The sequence below is a fragment of the Sesamum indicum genome, linkage group LG4 (assembly GCF_026168435.1).
Source record: "Sesamum indicum cultivar Baizhima isolate 11 linkage group LG4, ASM2616843v1, whole genome shotgun sequence".
NCBI lineage: Eukaryota > Viridiplantae > Streptophyta > Magnoliopsida > Lamiales > Pedaliaceae > Sesamum > Sesamum indicum.
In genome coordinates, this window is record NC_142660.1 from 8,108,625 (window position 1) to 8,127,901 (window position 19,277).

The 19,277-nt window shown below is 42.9% G+C and overlaps 1 protein-coding gene and 1 non-coding gene across 2 annotated transcripts; one reads left to right on the forward strand and one right to left on the reverse strand.

The window, feature by feature from the left end:
• Positions 1 to 7,409: 7,409 nt before the first annotated feature.
• LOC105159816 (uncharacterized) lies at positions 7,410 to 8,111 on the reverse strand. The gene has a single exon (XM_011077016.2). It carries the CDS (start codon positions 8,109 to 8,111, stop codon positions 7,410 to 7,412), a length of 702 nt encoding a protein of 233 aa, XP_011075318.2.
• A 3,931-nt stretch (positions 8,112 to 12,042) lies between these two features.
• Positions 12,043 to 12,114, forward strand: TRNAP-CGG (transfer RNA proline (anticodon CGG)). The gene has a single exon. It is a non-coding gene; the product is annotated as a tRNA-Pro (tRNA).
• The last annotated feature ends 7,163 nt before the right edge of the window (positions 12,115 to 19,277 follow it).

Below are 19,277 nucleotides of genomic sequence, written 5' to 3' on the forward strand. Positions count from 1 at the left end.
CAGTTCCTCCCCCTCCCTAAATACTAATCCGCCTACCTCCTCGTGCACCACCATCACTCTCTATCTCTCTCGCGCGCTAGGAACACATAAACCAGACACCATTTCACATTATTCACCAATTCTTCACACTATACTGCAAAACCATTGCAAAAAGTGGATCGGTTTTCAACGATTAAAAGTTCCGTAACAACATTTAGATCGGGATAAATGCACTTTTCATTCTCCGATATCGTGACTTATTCGATTTTAATCTTCGAACAATTTAAGGTTGCAATATTAGTTCTCAAACTTTAATCTTTTCAGCACTTTTGATCCTACCGTTAGCTTTACCGTCAAAATTAATGGATTTTGGCATGTACAATGCGCATGACTGCTGAAGAGGGAAAATTGGTTGGGGGGGGGGAGGGGGGAATTAGGTTTCCTCATTTTCTCATTCTCCCTGATCCGGGTCGAAATTAGCGATCTCCTAAGACGATCTCACTGCAGATAGACCAATTCTTTCTAGATCAGATTTCGGGTTCCCTGAGAATAAAACACGAACCGTGAGCTCGTCGGGCACGTCCCCGACAATGACCCTCCGACGCGTAAGTTAGGTTTATCGAGAGGATTGTATGCGATCTTAAAGTTCTAACTCAATAAATGTGCAACAATTACCTCAATAATGGCGCATCGGGGTCTATTTATAGAGCACAGCTGAGATATCAAGTATTAGGCCACGTGGCCTTATCCTACTGGCTCATGTTCTGATCGAACGGCTTCCATTGTCCGGGTCTTTAGTCGGTTTGTGCGATCCGGGTCGGGTCCTCCGCGACCCGCCCGTTACAAGAGGCGCGGAACCTGATCGCGAAATGACTTCAATGCCCTTAATGAAGGGTAATCTGGTCTTATTACAGGGTTACAAGTGTATACCCATCATTACTCCCCCACTTTTTCAAAGTGCATGACTGTTGCCTTTGAAGAAGCCGAACAGTCGCATCGTCGATCGGTTACCCAGGCGGACACGTGTCGGCATCTCGGCGGTTGATCTGCGGTGCGTATTTCAAGAGGGGTCTTCCTTTAAATATACCGGTCATTCAAACTCTCACGCCTGCCCCATATATAGACTTCCAGCGACCTGCACTCACGACTTGAAGTTCGCATTCGATCTGCAGCTTCCAGAGCCATCCTGTTTTAAGGTACGATGCCCTCTAGCTCTAGTTCGAATTCTAAGTCGCGACCTGGCTCAGGGTCTCATGCGACCCATTCTGAGTCTGCGTCCGAGTCTACCTCTAAGTCTGTGTCTGGGTCTGCGTCAGAGTCCGCATCTAGGTCCGTGTCTGGGTCTTCTCATGAGTCTTTTTCTACCTCTCCAAAGAGGAACAAAAAGTTTCCGATTTCAAAACTCACCGATGAACATGCCGGCCCCTAGACTCTCGCGAAATTCCAAGATAGGCTCGCTAAAAACCCTTGGGAAGCTGTATTCAGCAAAGTTAGGACTCTCATTCTCAAGATTAGAGAAAAACATCATATACCCTCCTGTTATGAAATTATCATCCCTGCCAGTTTTGATCGCATGCATCGTCCCCCCGAGGGTTTTAGTGCTTTTTCTATCAAATACCTCGATGCTAGGCTGCGATTCCCTTTGGCTCCCCCTATAGCCTCGATTTTGAATAAACTGGGGTTGTGCCCTATGCAACTTTCCCCCAATTCAATTTCTCATATCGTTCTTTTTGTTGTAATAATGCAATTCCTAGGTATAGAACCCAGTTTTGATAACTTTTGGAGTTTGTACTCTTTCACCACCTCGAAATGATCCGGTAGTAGAGGTTTTTTCTATCTTTCGGCCAAGCCCGACTGTGGATACTTGAGCGCCCTGAAGTCGAATGTAGGGGTCTGGTTAGATCGCTTTATTTTTATTCGATCTCCTAGAGGTGTCTGGCCTTTTAAAAATGAATGGACCTTGTATAAACCCATCCCGAAAACAAGTGGAGGAGGGCTGGAGGGCGATCAGATAAGGAGCCTAACGGCTTATAAGTACGACCCCAAGAAGCTTCTCACTGAGAAGGTTTTGCAACTATCTGGGCTCTCTCCAGCGTCCCTCCATATCTAAGAGTCCTTAGGTGATTTTTCTCTTCCGGTCCCATTCATTCTGTTGTTGGTGTGCTCGCATGTACTGACTTCTCTAATTTTTGCAGATAATCTAATCATGAGTTCGCGCAATGCTATGCGGATGATAGCGGCCCAAAATAAATTGAGGAAGGGGAAAGAGGTCGCAGCTTCATCTGATCCCCCTTCTAGTTTGCCCGCCCCAGTTCCTTCGAAGGCTCTTGTATTTGTGAGCCCCGTCGGCCAGCAACCCATCCTGGTCGATAGTGAGGAAACGCCTTCCGCTCCTGGAGGTCACCACGGCTACAACTCTTCGGAGTTAGAATTAAACCTGGACGAAGTCAGTGGCGACCAGGGGGTCGAGCAGGAAAGGCGAGGTCCTCCCACTAAGGAGCGACCCGAAAAGAGGAAGCGATCCTCACCCAAACGGGGTCCGGCAGATAAGGCCAAGCAAGGGCCAAGTGATAAGGGCAAAGGGAAGGCGCCTGCAGAAACCTCTAACCTTCCCCAATCCAAACCGCATAGCTCGAACGTGTTGAGCAGGATGGCTAGGGAAGCTGCGGAGAAGACTGGCGAAAATGACGATCGGGACAAATTTTTGAGGGTAGTCCAGCTCGCGGCATGTTGGAAGGAGAGCAGGGCGGCCCTTCGAGGTAACCAACCGCCTCCCAAAATAGGATAGCATGTCTAGTTCGGCTCTCTATAGCGAAGTAGGGAATGATACTTTCGATCTTTATGATTCCATCATCTCCGTTCGCGATCAAGGTTCGCTGGTGGCTAACAACCCCATTCGGCTCGAAGAGTTCGGGGCTCATTCCCTGATTCAGGTATTCTCTTGACTGATTGTCTATCTCTTCGTCCTGCTTTCTTACTGGCTTTTCTCGACCTTGCAGGCCATGACCTTCCTCTGGAGTCTCACTCTGAAGTGCACCCACTATCGAAGGAGTTTCATTCAAACAGACCAGAAGGTGCAAAATCTCAAGGCTCAACTGGCAGAGCGAGACGAGGCGGACCTCAATTATGCAGATAGTATGCTGGTCCTTGGTGAGAAAGTCACGAGCTTAGAGGCCGAGCTCGATGCTGCCAGGAAGGAGAGGGAGGTTCTTCTCTCTGAGAAGGAGGTGGCTTTGGCGGAGGCTAAGAGGGAAGCGTTCGAAGCTGGACGTGAAGAAGGCCACAAGCATGGAGTGGAAGAAGGCCAAGCTGGTCGAATTCCTATCGAAGAACATCAGCAAGTCTTGGCCAACTCCAGGATGTCTGCAGTTCGTGACTTTCTGAAGACGGATACTTTCACGACTACCCTTGAGCTCAAGTCCGCGAATTCATACGCCAAGGGTTATGAGACCTTCCTGTATCAGATCACAAAGTTTGGCGGACTTCAAGAATCTTTCGATCGCGGTCAACTGAGCATCGCGCTTGATGGCGACCTCCAACGTTATCCTGCTGATCCTGACCTGAAGGATGATGAGTTTATGGCCTTGAGAGACGAGCTGGAAGCGGAGGCTAATGCGTGACTTGTCCTAATCTCCCCATTTTTGTAATAGGATTCTGACCTGATCACTCTCGAACTGTAAATCCTATAGACCGTTTCTCGGAAATGTAATTCTTTTGAGAATAGGACATTGGGGTGTAGGTTTATGATCGCCTTGTAAATGACACTCGATTAATGGAAAGATTGATTTTTGGCAGCTTGTGTACTTTGCTTCTCTTTTTATTTACTGAATGCCTCCGTTCGTTCAAAGATTGCGTGTCTTCTGGATCGCACAAAACTTGTCTTCTTTCGATTGTTATTTTAGTTGGCGTGTGAAGTACATCTTTTTCAGATTGCACATTTAGGTTGTCTTTTTAGATCGTAGAATTTGAACACATCTTTTTCAGATCGCACGATTGGACGCGTCTTTTTCAGTTCGCGTTTAATTGAATGCGTCTTTTTCAGATCGCACGATTGGACGCGTCTTTCTCAGTTCGCGTTTAATTGGATGCGTCTTTTTCAGATCGCACGATTGGCTTACTTTGCTTAGTAGATAACGACAAGGACATGAAAGTGTGCACGTACGAAGATAAGCAATAAAAATGTACGCAGATTTATAAATTGTTCCGAGGAAATTACAGTTGATGCTATATCCAGTGATGACTATATCCAGTATACTGAATGCCATCTCTCTAACCTTTACATGATTGACGGCCTTTCACAGGCTCCAGAATTCGACCTCCTCCAGGTTGATGGCCTTCACAGGCACCAGACTCGATCTCTTTGTTGATGGCCTTTCACAGGCTCCAGAATTTGACCTCCTCCAGGTTGATGGCCTTTCACAGCACCAGACTCGATCTTCTTTGTTGATGGCCTTTCAAAGGCACCATAGTACGACTTTCCTGTTCATGCGTAGAACTTCTTCAGGTTCTGTATATTCCAGGGGTGTGGCAAGTTTCGACCCTGCATGTCTTGCAGCCTGTATGTACCCTTCTTTCTGATCTCGGTTACCTTGTATGGTCCCTCCCATGGCGGTTCTAACTTTCCTACGTGCTTGGAGGCTTCTACCTTTTTCAATACGAGATCTCCTACTTGCAGTTGGCGTGGTCGGATCTTGCGATCATGGCTCTTCATCATCAATCCCTTGTGGTGCAGAATTCGGGCATACCCGACCTCTCTCTTTTCTTCAATCACCATGAGGTCAAAACTTCGCTCATCTCGGTTAGCTTCGGGATCGTACTGCATGATTCTTTGCGACTCCTCCCCAATTTCTGCTGGAATGATAGCTTCTGTTCCGTATACTAAGCAGAAGGGGGTCCCACCCGTGGTAGATCACGAGGTCGTGCGATAAGCCCATAGAACTCCCGACAGCTCGTCAACCCACGATCCCTTGTTTTCGAGGCGTGTCTTCAAGTGCTGCAAGATCGTCCGGTTAGTTACCTCGATTTCTCCGTTCGCTTGAGGGTTCGCAACTGCAGTGAAGTGTTGTGCGATCTTCAGCTCCTTGCACCATTCTGTAATCTTTCTCCCCTGAAATTGGGTGCCATTATCAGATATTAATATTCGAGGTATCCCGAATCTGCAAATAATGTTCTTCCAGATGAAGTTGATGACTTCCTTCTCAGATATCTTGGCTACTGCTTCTGCTTTGACCCACTTGGAGAAATACTCAACCGCCACGATGATGAATTTCTTTTGAGCTTGGGCGGGTGGAAAGGGTCCGACAATATCGATTCCCCACTGATCGAACGGACACGCTATTTTGATTGGCTCCATCGGGATCGCCGGCTGATGTATCAGGAAAGCATATTTTTGGCAGCTCTCGCATTTTCGCACCAGGTCTTTAGAGTCTTTGACTAAAGTAGGCCAAAAATATCCCTGTCGCATGATTTTTTGTGCGAGTGATCTCACACCCGAGTGATTTTCGCAACTTCCCTCATGGATTTCCCGCATCACGTAAAGGGCTCTCTCCTCGTCTAAACATTTCAAGAGAGGCCTATCCACCGTTCATTTGTAAAGCTGGCCGGCTAGTAGAGTAAATCGGGTAGCTCAAAATTTGACTCTTTTCGTAGCAATGGGGTCGCTGGGCAGGGTACCGTCCTCAAGATACTTCACGGTTTCGTCCTTCCACGACCCCGTCTCTGAGACTACCTGCACCTCGGCTCTGTTCGAAAGGATCGATCGCTCGCGCACTAGGGCTGTGATTTTTCGATCTCGGATTCCGTCCATTGCAGCTCCGAATTTAGATAAGGCATTATTGAGGGGTTGGTTTGTTAGTACCACCACATTATGCGACTGGAAGTAGGGTCGCAGTTTTCGAGCCGTTACCACTAAAGCCAAAGCTAGCCTTTCCATTTCTGAATACCGGGATTCTACACCTTGAAGCATCTTGCTGACGTAGTAGACCGGGTTTTGATTATTTCCTTCATCCCTTACCAATACGGAGCTAACCGCATTCTCGGATACCGCCAGATACAAAAACAATATCTCTCCTTCCTTAGGGTTTGCGAGCAAGGGGGGCTGGGTAAGATATTCTTTCAACGCCTGTAGCGCCTGGTCGCATTCCGCGGTCCATGTAAAGTTTTTTGCTTTCCTCAGGATCTTGAAGAACGGTAAACTTCTATTTGCCGACCGGGATATGAACCTACTCACTGATGCGATCTTGTCAGTAAGTTTCTGAACCTCTTTGATCGAAGTCGGCGACCTCAAATTCATTATTGCCTGGATTTTTTCTGGGTTTGCCTCAATTCCTCGTTCACTAACCATGTATCCAAGAAATTTCCCTCCTCTTACTCCGAAAGTGCACTTGTCCGGGGTCAGTTTCATGCCGTATGTTCTCATAATACGGAAGGCTTGTGCGAGGTCCTCGATATGGTCCTGCGACCTCTTGCTCTTGACCAACATATCATCAACGTATACTTCCATGGTCTTCCCCAGCAAGTCACCGAACATCTTATTGACCAACCGTTGATAGGTCACACCCGCATTCTTTAGTCCGAATGGAATCATGTTGTAGCAATAAATCCCCTTCTCAGTAACGAATGAGGTTTTGTCTCTATCCTCTTCAGCCATTCGAATCTGGTGATATCCTTGATAAGCATCCATCATTGAGAAGATTTCGAAACCAATGGTCGAGTCTACCATCATGTCGATCCGGGGCAGTGGGTACGGATCCTTTGGGCAAGCTTTGTTCAAGTCTCTAAAATCAACACACATGCGCCACTTCCCAGAAGATTTTGGGACAAGCACCACGTTAGAAAGCCAATCACTGTATTGGACCTCCGATACGTACCCGGCTTTAAGCAGCTTTTCGACCTCCTGTTTGATGACTTCGTTTTTGTTGCTGCCAAACGACCTCTTCCTCTGTTGTACAGGTCGAGCCATCGGGTCGACATTCAGTCGATGCACGATGACCACCGGATCGACCCCTGTGAAATCTGATGGGCTCCATGCGAACATATCAACATTTTTTCTCAGAAATTCGATCATGGCCATCTCTCCATCTTTCATGCTGGACCCTATTCGGGTCGTTTTACTGGGCTCCTCGGGCACTAGCTGAATCGCCTTGTATTCTTCGCTGGGTTTCAAGTGCTCGGCCTCGTATGGTCGGGGTTCAGCGTCCTCAAGTTTTTTGCTTCTTCGGCTTCGGCTCCCCTTTTAACGACAAATTGTAACACTTCCGAGCTTCCTTCTGGTCGCACGACACTTCTCTAATCTCGTATTCAGTGGGGAACTTCATCTTCATGTGCTACGTGGAGATGACCGCTCGGAATGAGTTCAGCCCTGGCCGACCTAAGATGACGTTGTGTGTGTCTACTACCAGAAATTTGACCAACAAGGTCTTTCTTTTCAGCTATTCTCCCATGGACACTGGTAGCTCGATCGTCCCTAGTGAGGCCACTTCGGTTCCTCCAAAGCCCACTAACGCGGTTTTTATGGGTTCGAGCCGTGCGTTCTCTAGCCCCATCTTATCCACCACGCTCTTGAAAATGACGTCCGCTGAACTGCCACTGTCGATCAGCACCTTGTGGACAGTGAAGTTCGCGATATCCAACTTGACGACCATAGGGTCGTTCTGATCCCCGCCATCCTTCAATCTGTCAGAACTATCGAACGAGATGGCCTCTTCATCCTCCACCTTCAGCACGAATTCTCTTTCCCTGCTCGATTCCATAGTTCGAGCGCACCTTTTCCGTGTTCGACTCGAGTCTCCAGCGCTCGACCCTCCTGCAATCGTGTATATTACTCCCTCTGTGGGTGCATTGCTCCCGCCGGCCGGGGTCCTCTCAGTTCTCGAGGGACCTGGGTTCCGATCTCGATCTTGGCTCCTTGACCTGCTTCTCCTTCCTTTCCCACTGATTTTGCAATTTCGGGGGACGCGATCTCGGAAATATCCCTGCCTAACTAGTCTCTCGACGTCATCTTTTAACTGAAAACACTCCTCGGTATTGTGACCCCTCTCCCGATGAGACCTGCAATACTTGTTAGAAAATTTTTTCGAGGGGGTGTACCTCGTATGTCTCGACCATTTCAAAACATCCGCACTTTCCACCATCATTAAAGCTTTTTCTCGCGACATGGCCAACAGAGTGTAGTTATGGTATTTCGGGATATACTTGGGCTCCTTCTATTTCTCCAGTTTTTGCTTGCTGCCACCCCCTTCTCTATTTTCATGAGGTCGTCTGGGCGCATAGTCGCGCTCTCTCCGTTCGGAGTCTTTCATTGCATTCATCTCCTCTTCATCAATGTATTTTTGAGCTAACGCCATTAGCTGTTCGACGTCGCTGGGCGGATCGCGTGCGAGAGCAGACGTGAAAGGACCCTTTTGCAGCCCATGGATGAGGATGCTCACATATCGATCCTCAACTCTTGCACCTCTAAGGTCTCATTATTGAATCTCCCCATGAAATTCTTCAGTGTCTCATCTTCCCTCTGGCGGATATTGAATAAATGGGTGGCTGACCTCTTCTGCTTCTTCTTGCTTGCAAAGTGAAAGTTGAATTTTTGTATGAGTTGCTCGTATGATTCGATACTTCCTCGGGGCAAATTGGTAAACCATTCTTGAGCTTTTCCTGTAAGTGTGGTCGCAAATAATTCTGCCATGATGGGGGCTGACTGCCCATATAAATTCAGCACCATCTCGAATGCAGCCATGTGTTTTTGCGGATCTCTCATCCCGTCATACCTCCGTAAGTCGGGCACTCTGAAACCCGCTCGATTGTCTGGACCAGAATGTCATTGCAGAAAGGAGAATTTTTATTTTGGGAGACTATCTCTCCTCGTTTCTTTAGCTCATCAATTTGCTTGTTCAAGCTGTGTATCTGTTTTCCCACGCTCTCAACCTCGGCCCGGGATATCACGGGCTCCCTTCTCTTCGAGCGAACATGAGTGCTGGAGCCGGCATCAGATGATGCTGGTCGCTTGGTACGGTGCTCTTGTTCGCCTTGCACTCTCGACTCTCTTTGTGGCTCAACATTCTCAAACAACTGCCTCTTCGCCGTTTCCTTAACCAGTGGAGTCGCGGTTCTTCTTTCGTATTCCACAATGGCCTTCCGACTAGCTTCTTCTATCATTCTTTGTAGTTCGTCTTGGGTTAACTAGATAGTTGCTCCTCCTTTTCTTGGTGTCTCCTCCTCTCCGACATTTCTCCTCGATGAACCTTCCATTATGATGATGAATTCACTGATGTTCCCACAGACGACGCCAACTGATCCGGGTCAAAATTAGTGATCTCCTGAGACGATCTCACTGCAGATAGACCAACTAATCCTAGATCAGATTTCGGGTTCCCTGAGAATAAAACACGAACTGTGAGCTCGTCGGGCACGTCCCCGACAATGACCCTCCGACGCTCAAGTTAGGTTGATCGAGAGAATTGTATGTGATCTCAAAGTTCTAACTCAATAAATGCGCAACAGTTACCTCAATAATGGCGCATCGGGGTCTATTTATAGAGCACAACTGGGTATCAAGTACTGGGCCACGTGGCCTTATCCTACTAGCTCATGTTCTGATCGAACGGCTTCCATTGTCCGGGTCTTCAGCCGATTTGTGCGATCCGGGTCGGGTCCTCCGCGATCCGCCCGTTACAAGAGGCGTGGATCCTGATCGCGAAATGACTTTAATGCCCTTAATGATGGGTAATCTGGTCTTATTGCAGGGTTACAAGTGTATACCCGTCACTCCCAAAATTTTCCCCAACACAACACACTTTCTCTCTCAAACTCTCAACTCTTTCACTATGTCACTACTCGCCGCTCGTTCAAACCCATCCGACACCAACCGCAAGAGCTGTGTTCTCAATCACTCGGGACATTCGTTCGCTGTCATTGCAGGTTGAAAGAAAATCCTTCGCCGCGGATGAAAATCCTTTATTGCTTCCCTTTGGCATCCGTTCCGCATTGCTCCAGCCCCCGCTTGCTGACCCTATTCTCCGGCCCATCGTCGCTCGTCGCCATCTCGCCTGGAGGTATATTCTCCATGAAAAATAGGACCAAGCATGAGTTGGATTTTATGGTTGATTACGGTAAGTATTAGTATGAACTTTTGTAATTATTTTTTGGATTTTAATTTTTTATTATGAGAATTTTGTGTTTATTGCTGAGATATGAGATGTAAATATTGATTATAGTTTTTTGTGATTATTGTTGGGATTATGATATTATGTTTTATAAATTTATATGATTAATTTTTGTACGATGATGTCTGATGGAACTTTTTTATTCTTTTTGGCTTTTGTGTTTTAGTTTCTTCTAATGTACTTAGAATACATTGAAAAGGGGACTGATGATGGGTTAATTAATGATGTTATAGTAATTGAAGAGGGGAATGGGAGTGGCATGAATGCAATATTAGAGGGCTGCTACGTTGGAGCCTCAAGTGAAGAACATTTCGAGCAAGTCATAAAAAATGAAGGTATTGTTTTTCACTCCTTTTTATTTCGGTTTTAGTAATTTTACATCAACCCCATGTTCGTTTTTATTTTAATACATCGAATGCCCGAGAACTCGAAGGATACCACCCTTAGAGTCATTTAATTTTTTATATGTATTTTCGTTTTACCGCTTCCGTTAGCGTGTTCCAGGGCCGTACCACGCTATCCTTCAAGTGGTATCAAAGCCCGGTTCGATGTAGGTGGGTTGATGGCTATGTATTAACGTGCTTTTACTCAACATAGGGGCACTAGACTGAAAAGTTTCTGTCTAGTGCCCCTATTTTACTGCAAAATAAGGGCACTAGACAGAAATTTCCGGTATAATGTGTCTGTTTATATATAATTTTGATTGTGTACAATTTGTTAATTTTTTAAATAATCTTTTATGTATGTGATTTCAGGTAAAAATGCCCCGAAAAGATAAGCAAACAAAGCCAACAAGGATTGCTTTAGCCAAGGTATATCTTTTGATTATATTATTTTTTGTATGCCTCACTTAAGTTATTAATTCATTCTCTCTTCTAATATTATTGATTCAGATCAGTCCATCTACATCAAACATACACACTCCAGTAATTGTTAGAGATGGAATGAATTTCATCAGTGTACCAAACTTAAGAGCCTCTTTCTGAAATACAACAATAGAGAATACTTTAAGGGTTGCTTCTGAATTGCCTGATAGAGTTTCAAGAAGTACTTTAAGGGTGTCTTTAGGCTCATCTAAAGCATCTCAGTCTAGTCAACAAGGATGATATTTTGTAATAAGAGTGTGAACTATATTTTTATTAGTTAATATTTGAGAATGTGGAATGTTAAAGTTCAGATTATGAACTATATTTTTATTAGTTAGTGTTTGAGATTGTGGAATGTCAAAGATTATGAATTATTCAATTTGAGATTGTAAAATATTATATTAAATTATTATGTTGATGTTTAATTAATTCAAGGATGTTTATTTTTAGTACGACTGTTGTTTTTTTACGTCACACATATTGTAGGCATTGTCTTATACACAACACAAGTTATTGACAATGTTTTGTTAAAATTATTTAGAAAATTTGTTTCTTAAATTCACTTTTGTTGGTTTATTCTCTTTTTAAAATTTGAAGAAAAATAGAAAAAAAAATGAACTCATTGGAATTAAATTTGAAAAACGCCACAAAATAGGAGAAAAATAGCAATTTTTTTGTGTTTTAAATAAAATTTTCATTAAGTTTATTGGTGGAGTTAACAGAAGGACAAAAGTGCCAAAAAAAATTAAAGTTTGAGAATGAAAATTGAAACCTCAAATATTTAGAGGACTAAAACTGCATTAGGAACTATATTTGGGGACCAAAATCACACTTAACCCCGTCTAGATCTAGACTTCCTATTTAAACAATCATAAGCTCAATATGCAAATAACTGAAAATTAATAATAGATCAAGTAACCAAATCAAACCCATTTTCCAATAACTGCTAGCAATCCACAGTAACATCAAAGAAGAAAAAGAAAAAAACGTGGGTGTTTGGTCTAGTGGTATGATTCTCGCTAAGAAAAAGAAAAAAACGTGGGTGTTTGGTCTAGTGGTATGATTCTCGCTTCGGGTGCGAGAGGTCGCGAGTTCGATTCTCGCAACACCCCGACATTTTTCTTCCAACACTAGCTTGGCATTAACCGGTCTATGTCAACTCTTCAAAGTGCGGTCAAGTGGCTCAAGAAGGAAAAAACAGGTTCCTCCGTGCCGAACAAAGCGCGATACCTCGCTTTGGCATGCACGGTGTACACACTTTGGAGGCAGCACAACGAAGTCATCTTCGAGGGGTCAACGGCCTGTCCCGAGAGGCTTATTAATTTAGTCAAGGTTGCATTGTATAGGGTCCTTTGGACACTTTTCCCACACGATTTTGATTGTTCTTAATCTTTAGCGTGGGCTTTTGTATCATTCCGTGTATGCCTGGAGTACATTGTAAATATTATTCTTGGTTGAATGAAACTTACATTTCACCCAAAAAAAGAAGAAAAAGAAAATGTTCTAACGATTTCAAAAAGAAAAAGCGTCACACATTTATCTGCAATCTCCCTAAACCTCTTATAATCCCAGTCCCTAGGGTAAAGACTTCCTCCACAAATGATCAACTTGGGCCTAAATGTTGGCCTTCTCCTCCAACCTATCAAAGCAAGATACCCTTTTGAATACACCTTTTAAGACAAAGCCTTGAAGCAGATCGACGTCGTGCTAATCTTCTTCCTTCGGGAAGTATAGTGATGGTGGCGTTGGGTTTGAAAGTAACGGTGACAATAGTGGTGGGCGAGGGGGTAGGCAGATTAGGGATTTAGGGAGGGAAAATTTGGAAGAGGGGGTTGATAAGGCATCGGGTGCCATGTCTGTTGGATTGGGTGGTCAAAAGTCAATTGAATTAGTTATTTGCTATTTGTCAATCTTTGTCAAATAATATTAAATTGATGAATAAAGTAAGAATTCATCAAGTGACGGTGTGTATTTCATTGTGCTTACCACTAATATTGAACGTGGTTTCAATATTTTTTTTGGGTAAATGTAATTTGCATTAAGTAAAAGAAAAAAGAAAGGAAAAATATAACAACTCGATCATCAGTTGGTTTCTCCCTTGACAGGCCAAGGGATACGCCATAGTCTAAATAAAGCTTGTGTACTGATCGATCTAGGCAAGGTGATGCTATTAATTCGCTTTCTAATAGCCTCAAGTATTACTGACGCCATGGTGGTGGGTGTTCGTTCTATGTGCTCGAATCGTCTGAGGTTTCTCTCCTTCCAAATGTGATAAACACATGATGCTAATAATGCTCGGTAGGGCATGTCAACAATGTGCTTACTCCTCCATCGCTTCAAAGCTGATGTAATGTCTGTACTCCAGTCTCTGAACTCAGCAACGACGTCCTTTATAGCTAGCTGATGGTCTCTATTGTTCAGGCCACGAGCGTTCCATATTACTGTATTCAACATGGATCACGCAGGATGGGGTTGCTTTGAATAGGACCCCGAGGTATCTCTTATGCATCATCCAACAAGTGTAGAGCATCAATTGTATTATAGACGACAACTGCTTTACCCTTTTCCTCACGGCTTAACCTTCCTTCGCGAGGAAGCTCTCGGCCTTCTCTCTAATTGTCCACCCCTTGAGTCTGCAGCATTATCTCTTGATCATGCATAGGTGGTGACCTCTCAGGTCTCGTTTTAGGAATGTGGCTCAACTTTTGTTCGTGTGGAATCTCTCGTCCCTCTCTCTAGTTGTCCACCCCTTGAGTCGGCAGCATTCTCTCTTGATCATGCATAGGTGGTGGCCTCACAGGTCCTTTTTTAGGAATGTAAACAGAGACCAGTGGTTTAGCTGGCTTGGACGGTTTTTTGAACACACAGACCTTGGTGGTATGGCCTAACATCATACAACTTGTACATTTGGGAGGTATCCACTCATATTCGACATCAATTTTGCATGGTGTTTCTCCTCCTTCCTCGTCAGGCATCATGATAATAATATACTTTGGTAGTTTGGAGCTCACATCTAGCATCATGCATACACGAGCGAAATTCAATCTCGTGCATGCTCTTGTAATCGCGTCCGGTATAGGGGTCTGTCAATTCCACTAGCCACCATACTCAGGCCATCCTCTATCCACAATTCAACCGGTAAATGTCACAATTTTATTCAAATCGGGACCTGTGTATGTTTTAATTTTTGCATTATCATTCCCGGTGCCCACTTTGAAGCACAATTAGTTGTCCTGGAAACAACCACGGTCCCCCTTCAATAGCTTCTTCCATATATGCAATTGTCTTGAATTGGAAGAAGTAAAATCCGTTTGTGGTGGCCTTAACCTCATGTAAACCCAGCCAAACCGGCAAGGCGAAATCTTGGACATGGTAAAAATATGGTCTCTTTCCCAGAAAGTAACCCACCGCGGTAGCTTTCCACCGACTAGCTCCATTTCGAATAGATTCAATCGTGCGTCTGACAACTATTTCACCATTTTGTATTGTAGGAGGGACATATGAAAGAGTCTTACGGGATGAATTGTTGAATGCGTCAGAAATCTTATCATCCACCTCTGGAGTAGGGCATGCTTGCAACGGGATGTTCCCTATAAATATGCCGGTGTAAGCAGATTTTACCTCATATGTTCTTTTCTCTCCAAATCGAACACTATTATCATCATTGACTGTGTCTGCATATGTCTCCTTTTCCCCATCCACTTCAACGTTGACCTCTTCATTGTTGACCTCATCAACATTGACCCTGTCATCTTTGACCACGTCAACATTGACCATTTAATTGTTGACCCTGTCAACATTGACCCCGTCCTCTTCCAAGTCATGTTCCACATCATCAACATTGACCGAGTCATGTTCCACGACATCAACATTGATCGAGTCATTCTTGACCAAGTCCAGTGCCCCTTCTTCAGCCAACACCTCATCATCAGCGTTTGACTCGCAATCAGCTACTAACCGCCCGGTTTCCGTCTGATCTACCGTCGGCTAAAGAGGTTTCGGATCTGGCTTGTTTTTCGATGTTTTCGTCGTCTCTACTCGCCTGAACGGTGGCTGAATATTCCTCATAGACGGCAGCAATATTTTGGATAGAAACGGCGTGGTAGACGCCTCCCTAGATGGAGGAAAGTAGCGCGTCGTTGCTTCTTCCCCAAAACGCTCCATTCGTTTGTTGTTCAGTTCACGCAGCACATCCAAAGCTTGTGTATCACCGGCATCTATCACCGTATGGGAAAGTTTTGAGAACTCAGGCATGTTGAAGGAGATCGAGCCATGTTCGCCTTGTGAGCCACTTGATTTTGCGCTTGCAAACCCTACAGTAGGGCGGCGCCTCAAGTCACTGCCAACAATGGTCGAAAAATCGCCGGTGGCCATCTTTTTGAGACGTTCAATCATTATGTTCAACGTACAACCATCCTCCGTCGTCTGAATCACCCGTGCCTCTTTATCCGCCGGCAATCGTTCAGATCCGTCGGAAACCCTTCAACTTCCGCGATTGAAGGTGGCGGATCTCCATCAAAGTCGAGCATGGCCATATCATCAGTAAAACATCATCTTCCTCATCATCTCCGACGGCAGCCACCGCTTCTCTGCCATCCCCAGCGTCGTCGGCCGGTGGAATAGTGATTAGGGCTTGAATTGTGCTAATTTGTGAAAGATTAGGTGTTCTAGTGTGTGAACGAGTATAGAGAGAATTTTTTGAGTCCATCTTCTATTTTTGTTAGGGTTTCAACGAAATGACATAGACTGAAAGGTTAAACCCGTGGAGTTCGACCGTGTATAGTTTTGGCAGCTATGAAATCAATCCTGAGGGTTGGTCTGAAATGTTCTAAGTCGAGAACCTCGAAAAAATGCATCAAGGGTACTATCGAGACTTGCACTAAGTACTGTAGTCGTGTTTCTTCGGTAGGAGATGTAGGTCGTTTATGCAGTTTTAGTGAATTAGTTGGCAAGGTAGTCAACTAACTGAATTGACTCATGAGAATTGTCACATGGAAGCCTTTTAAGGCTTGGCTGGTAGGATTGGGATTCCTAGTTCCGATAGTTTGAGAATAGTCCTCAAACTTAAAGAATTATGACAATCACGTGCATACGAAGATTGTGTCTTGTATATGGAAAGTGGTGATTATGTTATGAGGAATGGTCATCATAAAGCTTATTTAGTGCAGTCGGAGTATGTAGTGAGGACAGTATATTACAAGAAAGGATTTGTCCCCTGTTAGTATGTTCTAGTGAAATCTCATATGTGCTTTGAGATGGTTTAGATTCTAAAAGTCTTTGGTCATAGCAATTGATCGATCAGAGATAGATTTTTTAGATCGAATCAATAGAGTAAACGTGTCTGGAGTATTAAGTATAGTTACCAAGTCAAGATGGGAACCGAAGCCCAATGCCATGCCCTAGACTAAGGCCGAAATACAATTCATACCAGGACCATACTCATATGGATTCTGAGCTTGAATGTTCACGTCACTATTCACCTACTCTCTAATGCCATGGACTATTCCTAAACGACCACCAATAGTTACGTGCTATTTTTTATTATGGGATAATTAAAAATAATTGATTAAATTAGATTTAATTAATTGTGTTGATCACAAACGTCCAAATCCGGCTGAGGGTGAACCTAAAGAGTCACATCATACCATTATAATGTGATAGAATTAATTTTAAATTAATTTCAGATATTCGGATTAATTCAATTCGTGAAGAGAATAAATAATTGGATCATTTATTTAAACCAATCCATTAGATGGATGACTTAAAATTAAATCTATTGGATTTATTAGAATTCTAAATTAGCCACTAAAATTAATTGGATTAATTTATTGGGCTTGGCCCAATTTATAAATCGAATTTATAAATTGAAAGAAAGAGCATGGGCTGGATCTTTTAATTAGATTGAAAGATTAGGAGTTTATTGTTGGATTTGTAATTAAATTAGATTTTGTCACGCCTCAAAAGTAGGACTCTTGCTTTAGGCTCTATTACCGGGACATGACCTAACCAAAATCTTAAAAATAATTAAATTTTCTACTCACCAAAATTAAGACTTGATAACTAGAATAACTACGAGTCTAACCATTCAGCTTCCTTCCTAATCACCTAAATCTCTTTCTTAGGTCAACCAATCCTGACATGATCACTTTATCACTTGTATCTAGAGAAAAGAATTTAAAAGCTTAGTAATGCCATTAGTAGGTGCACATGGAAGAATAGTAAATAATAGAAATCAATCAAAATACTTAAAATATGTCATATTAACTGACAACAATAACAATCGAGCATGTGAAAGACCATATACAGGCAAGAAGTGATTTTCATGATCACCACCTTGTGTTTTCCGAAAGACCATTTACTACCTTATCCTTCATGCAAGGAGCGACCCACGATCGCATAGAAGTTGCATGCATGGCGGTGCCAATCACACACAGACAATCTCCATCCTACCTGTGAAAGGACACCCAAGTGGGAACTGAATGAGAAAGCCTCAACTGGTAGCCTAATGCTACCCCAGTGCACCCGAACTGTCCAGCCCCTTGGTCCATTGACCGCTTAGCAAGAAATACATGATAAAAAAAAATCACAAAGCTAGTCGAGCAATTATATAGGAAATAAACCATTTAAAGACCACATGCATATTCGATGTTACAACAAACTGAATAATATCAGGATAAATAGGACCTTTTGAATATTCATGTGGATTCTAGTAATGGCTCCAACAGAAGTTTATAACGAATACCAGAATAACATATAACGATAATAATAATTACGTTGTAGCATTTATGTAGCACCCCCTTCGCTACAAGGGCTATATCTACCCTAAACGTCATACTTATAATAATTCCTGTATTCATACATATACATTTGCACATAATCATCTAATCAATTTGCATACGTAATCCCAAAACGTCATAGTAGGTAATATCAACCCATAGCATTATATATATATATATATACATATCACACACCACAAGGTGATTCGTCACAAGTAATCCGTACGCTTATATTCTCTCTGTACAAACAAAATGTGGTTTGTACTGTAACTGACAAAGAGGAGGAAACTGCATACTCGCCCGACCTGTCTGAGTATAGCGTGTGGACCTATTCTTCAACAGTCAGACACCTCAAAGTCTATTCCTGAAAGAAAATGTCAGTAGGGGATTGAGCTTACCACTCAGTAAGTAAATAACCAGCCCTATCTATATATGTATATCAAACACAGCCCAAATAAGATAAGTAGGCAACATGCATGGAATACAATCAATTAAATTCCAACATAATCAGTTGTAGTACATCACATAGCTATCTCACAATAAAATAATCAATTAAACTTTCTTTTTCCTAGTTTGCTTACCAAAAGGTGATATCGTGTTTTTCCCGTCAACTCAATCTCACCGTCATATAAATTTAAGTGAATCCCCTTGACAGCCGGCTCATGAATCTCATTTCGCACATAGCACTTTCTTTTCGCACATAGCTTTTTCATATCGCACATAGCACTTTCTTTTTGCACATAGCTTTTTCATATCGCAGCATCGCTCTTTTCATATCATATTTTTGCCTCATAGGCTTTTCAACACATCAAGGGGTATTCACACCACAATTATATTCAATTTCCACCACTCCCTCATTTCCACATATAACCATTCTTGTAAACAACTAGTAACGTAAAACCATATATCAGTATATTCTCATTCTCAGACACTCACAATAAATCAAACAACAAACATAATATTTCAGCGTACTTTCTCATTCCACGTACACATTATCGTCAATCAAATTACATCATTTACCACTCATATATATTTTCAGATAAATCAAAGTCAGCATGAACCACAAAATCATATAACAGTAATACCATAAATAAAGGGGACATATATAGATAATACTAATTATTTACTTACCTCGACCTTACAACGCCTTTATGTATTCAATAGGTAGTGGTTCGGTCTTTTCACTTTACCCCCGTATCCTATAATGAGTTATTAAACCACATATAGTTAATATATCGAGAATATCATAACTTCCTTTAAATATAATATTAAATATTATTCGTACAATTTTTAATAATTTTTTAATATTCCACTTCTATCGAAGTACAAAAATCTTCGTTTTTCCTCTTTATTAACATACCAATTATTAAATATAATTTTCGAAATATTTCTATGAATTTTCTATCAATTTCTCCCTATTATATAATTTAATTAAATAACAAAATGTAGAATTGCGTATTTGGTTAACAATCCCGATGGAATTGTATAAATTAGCTATA

Coding starts and splice junctions, on each gene's coding strand:
- LOC105159816 (XM_011077016.2), bottom strand. CDS start 8,111: ATGGTGGAAAGTGCGGATGTTTTGAAATGGTCGAGACATACGAGGTAC.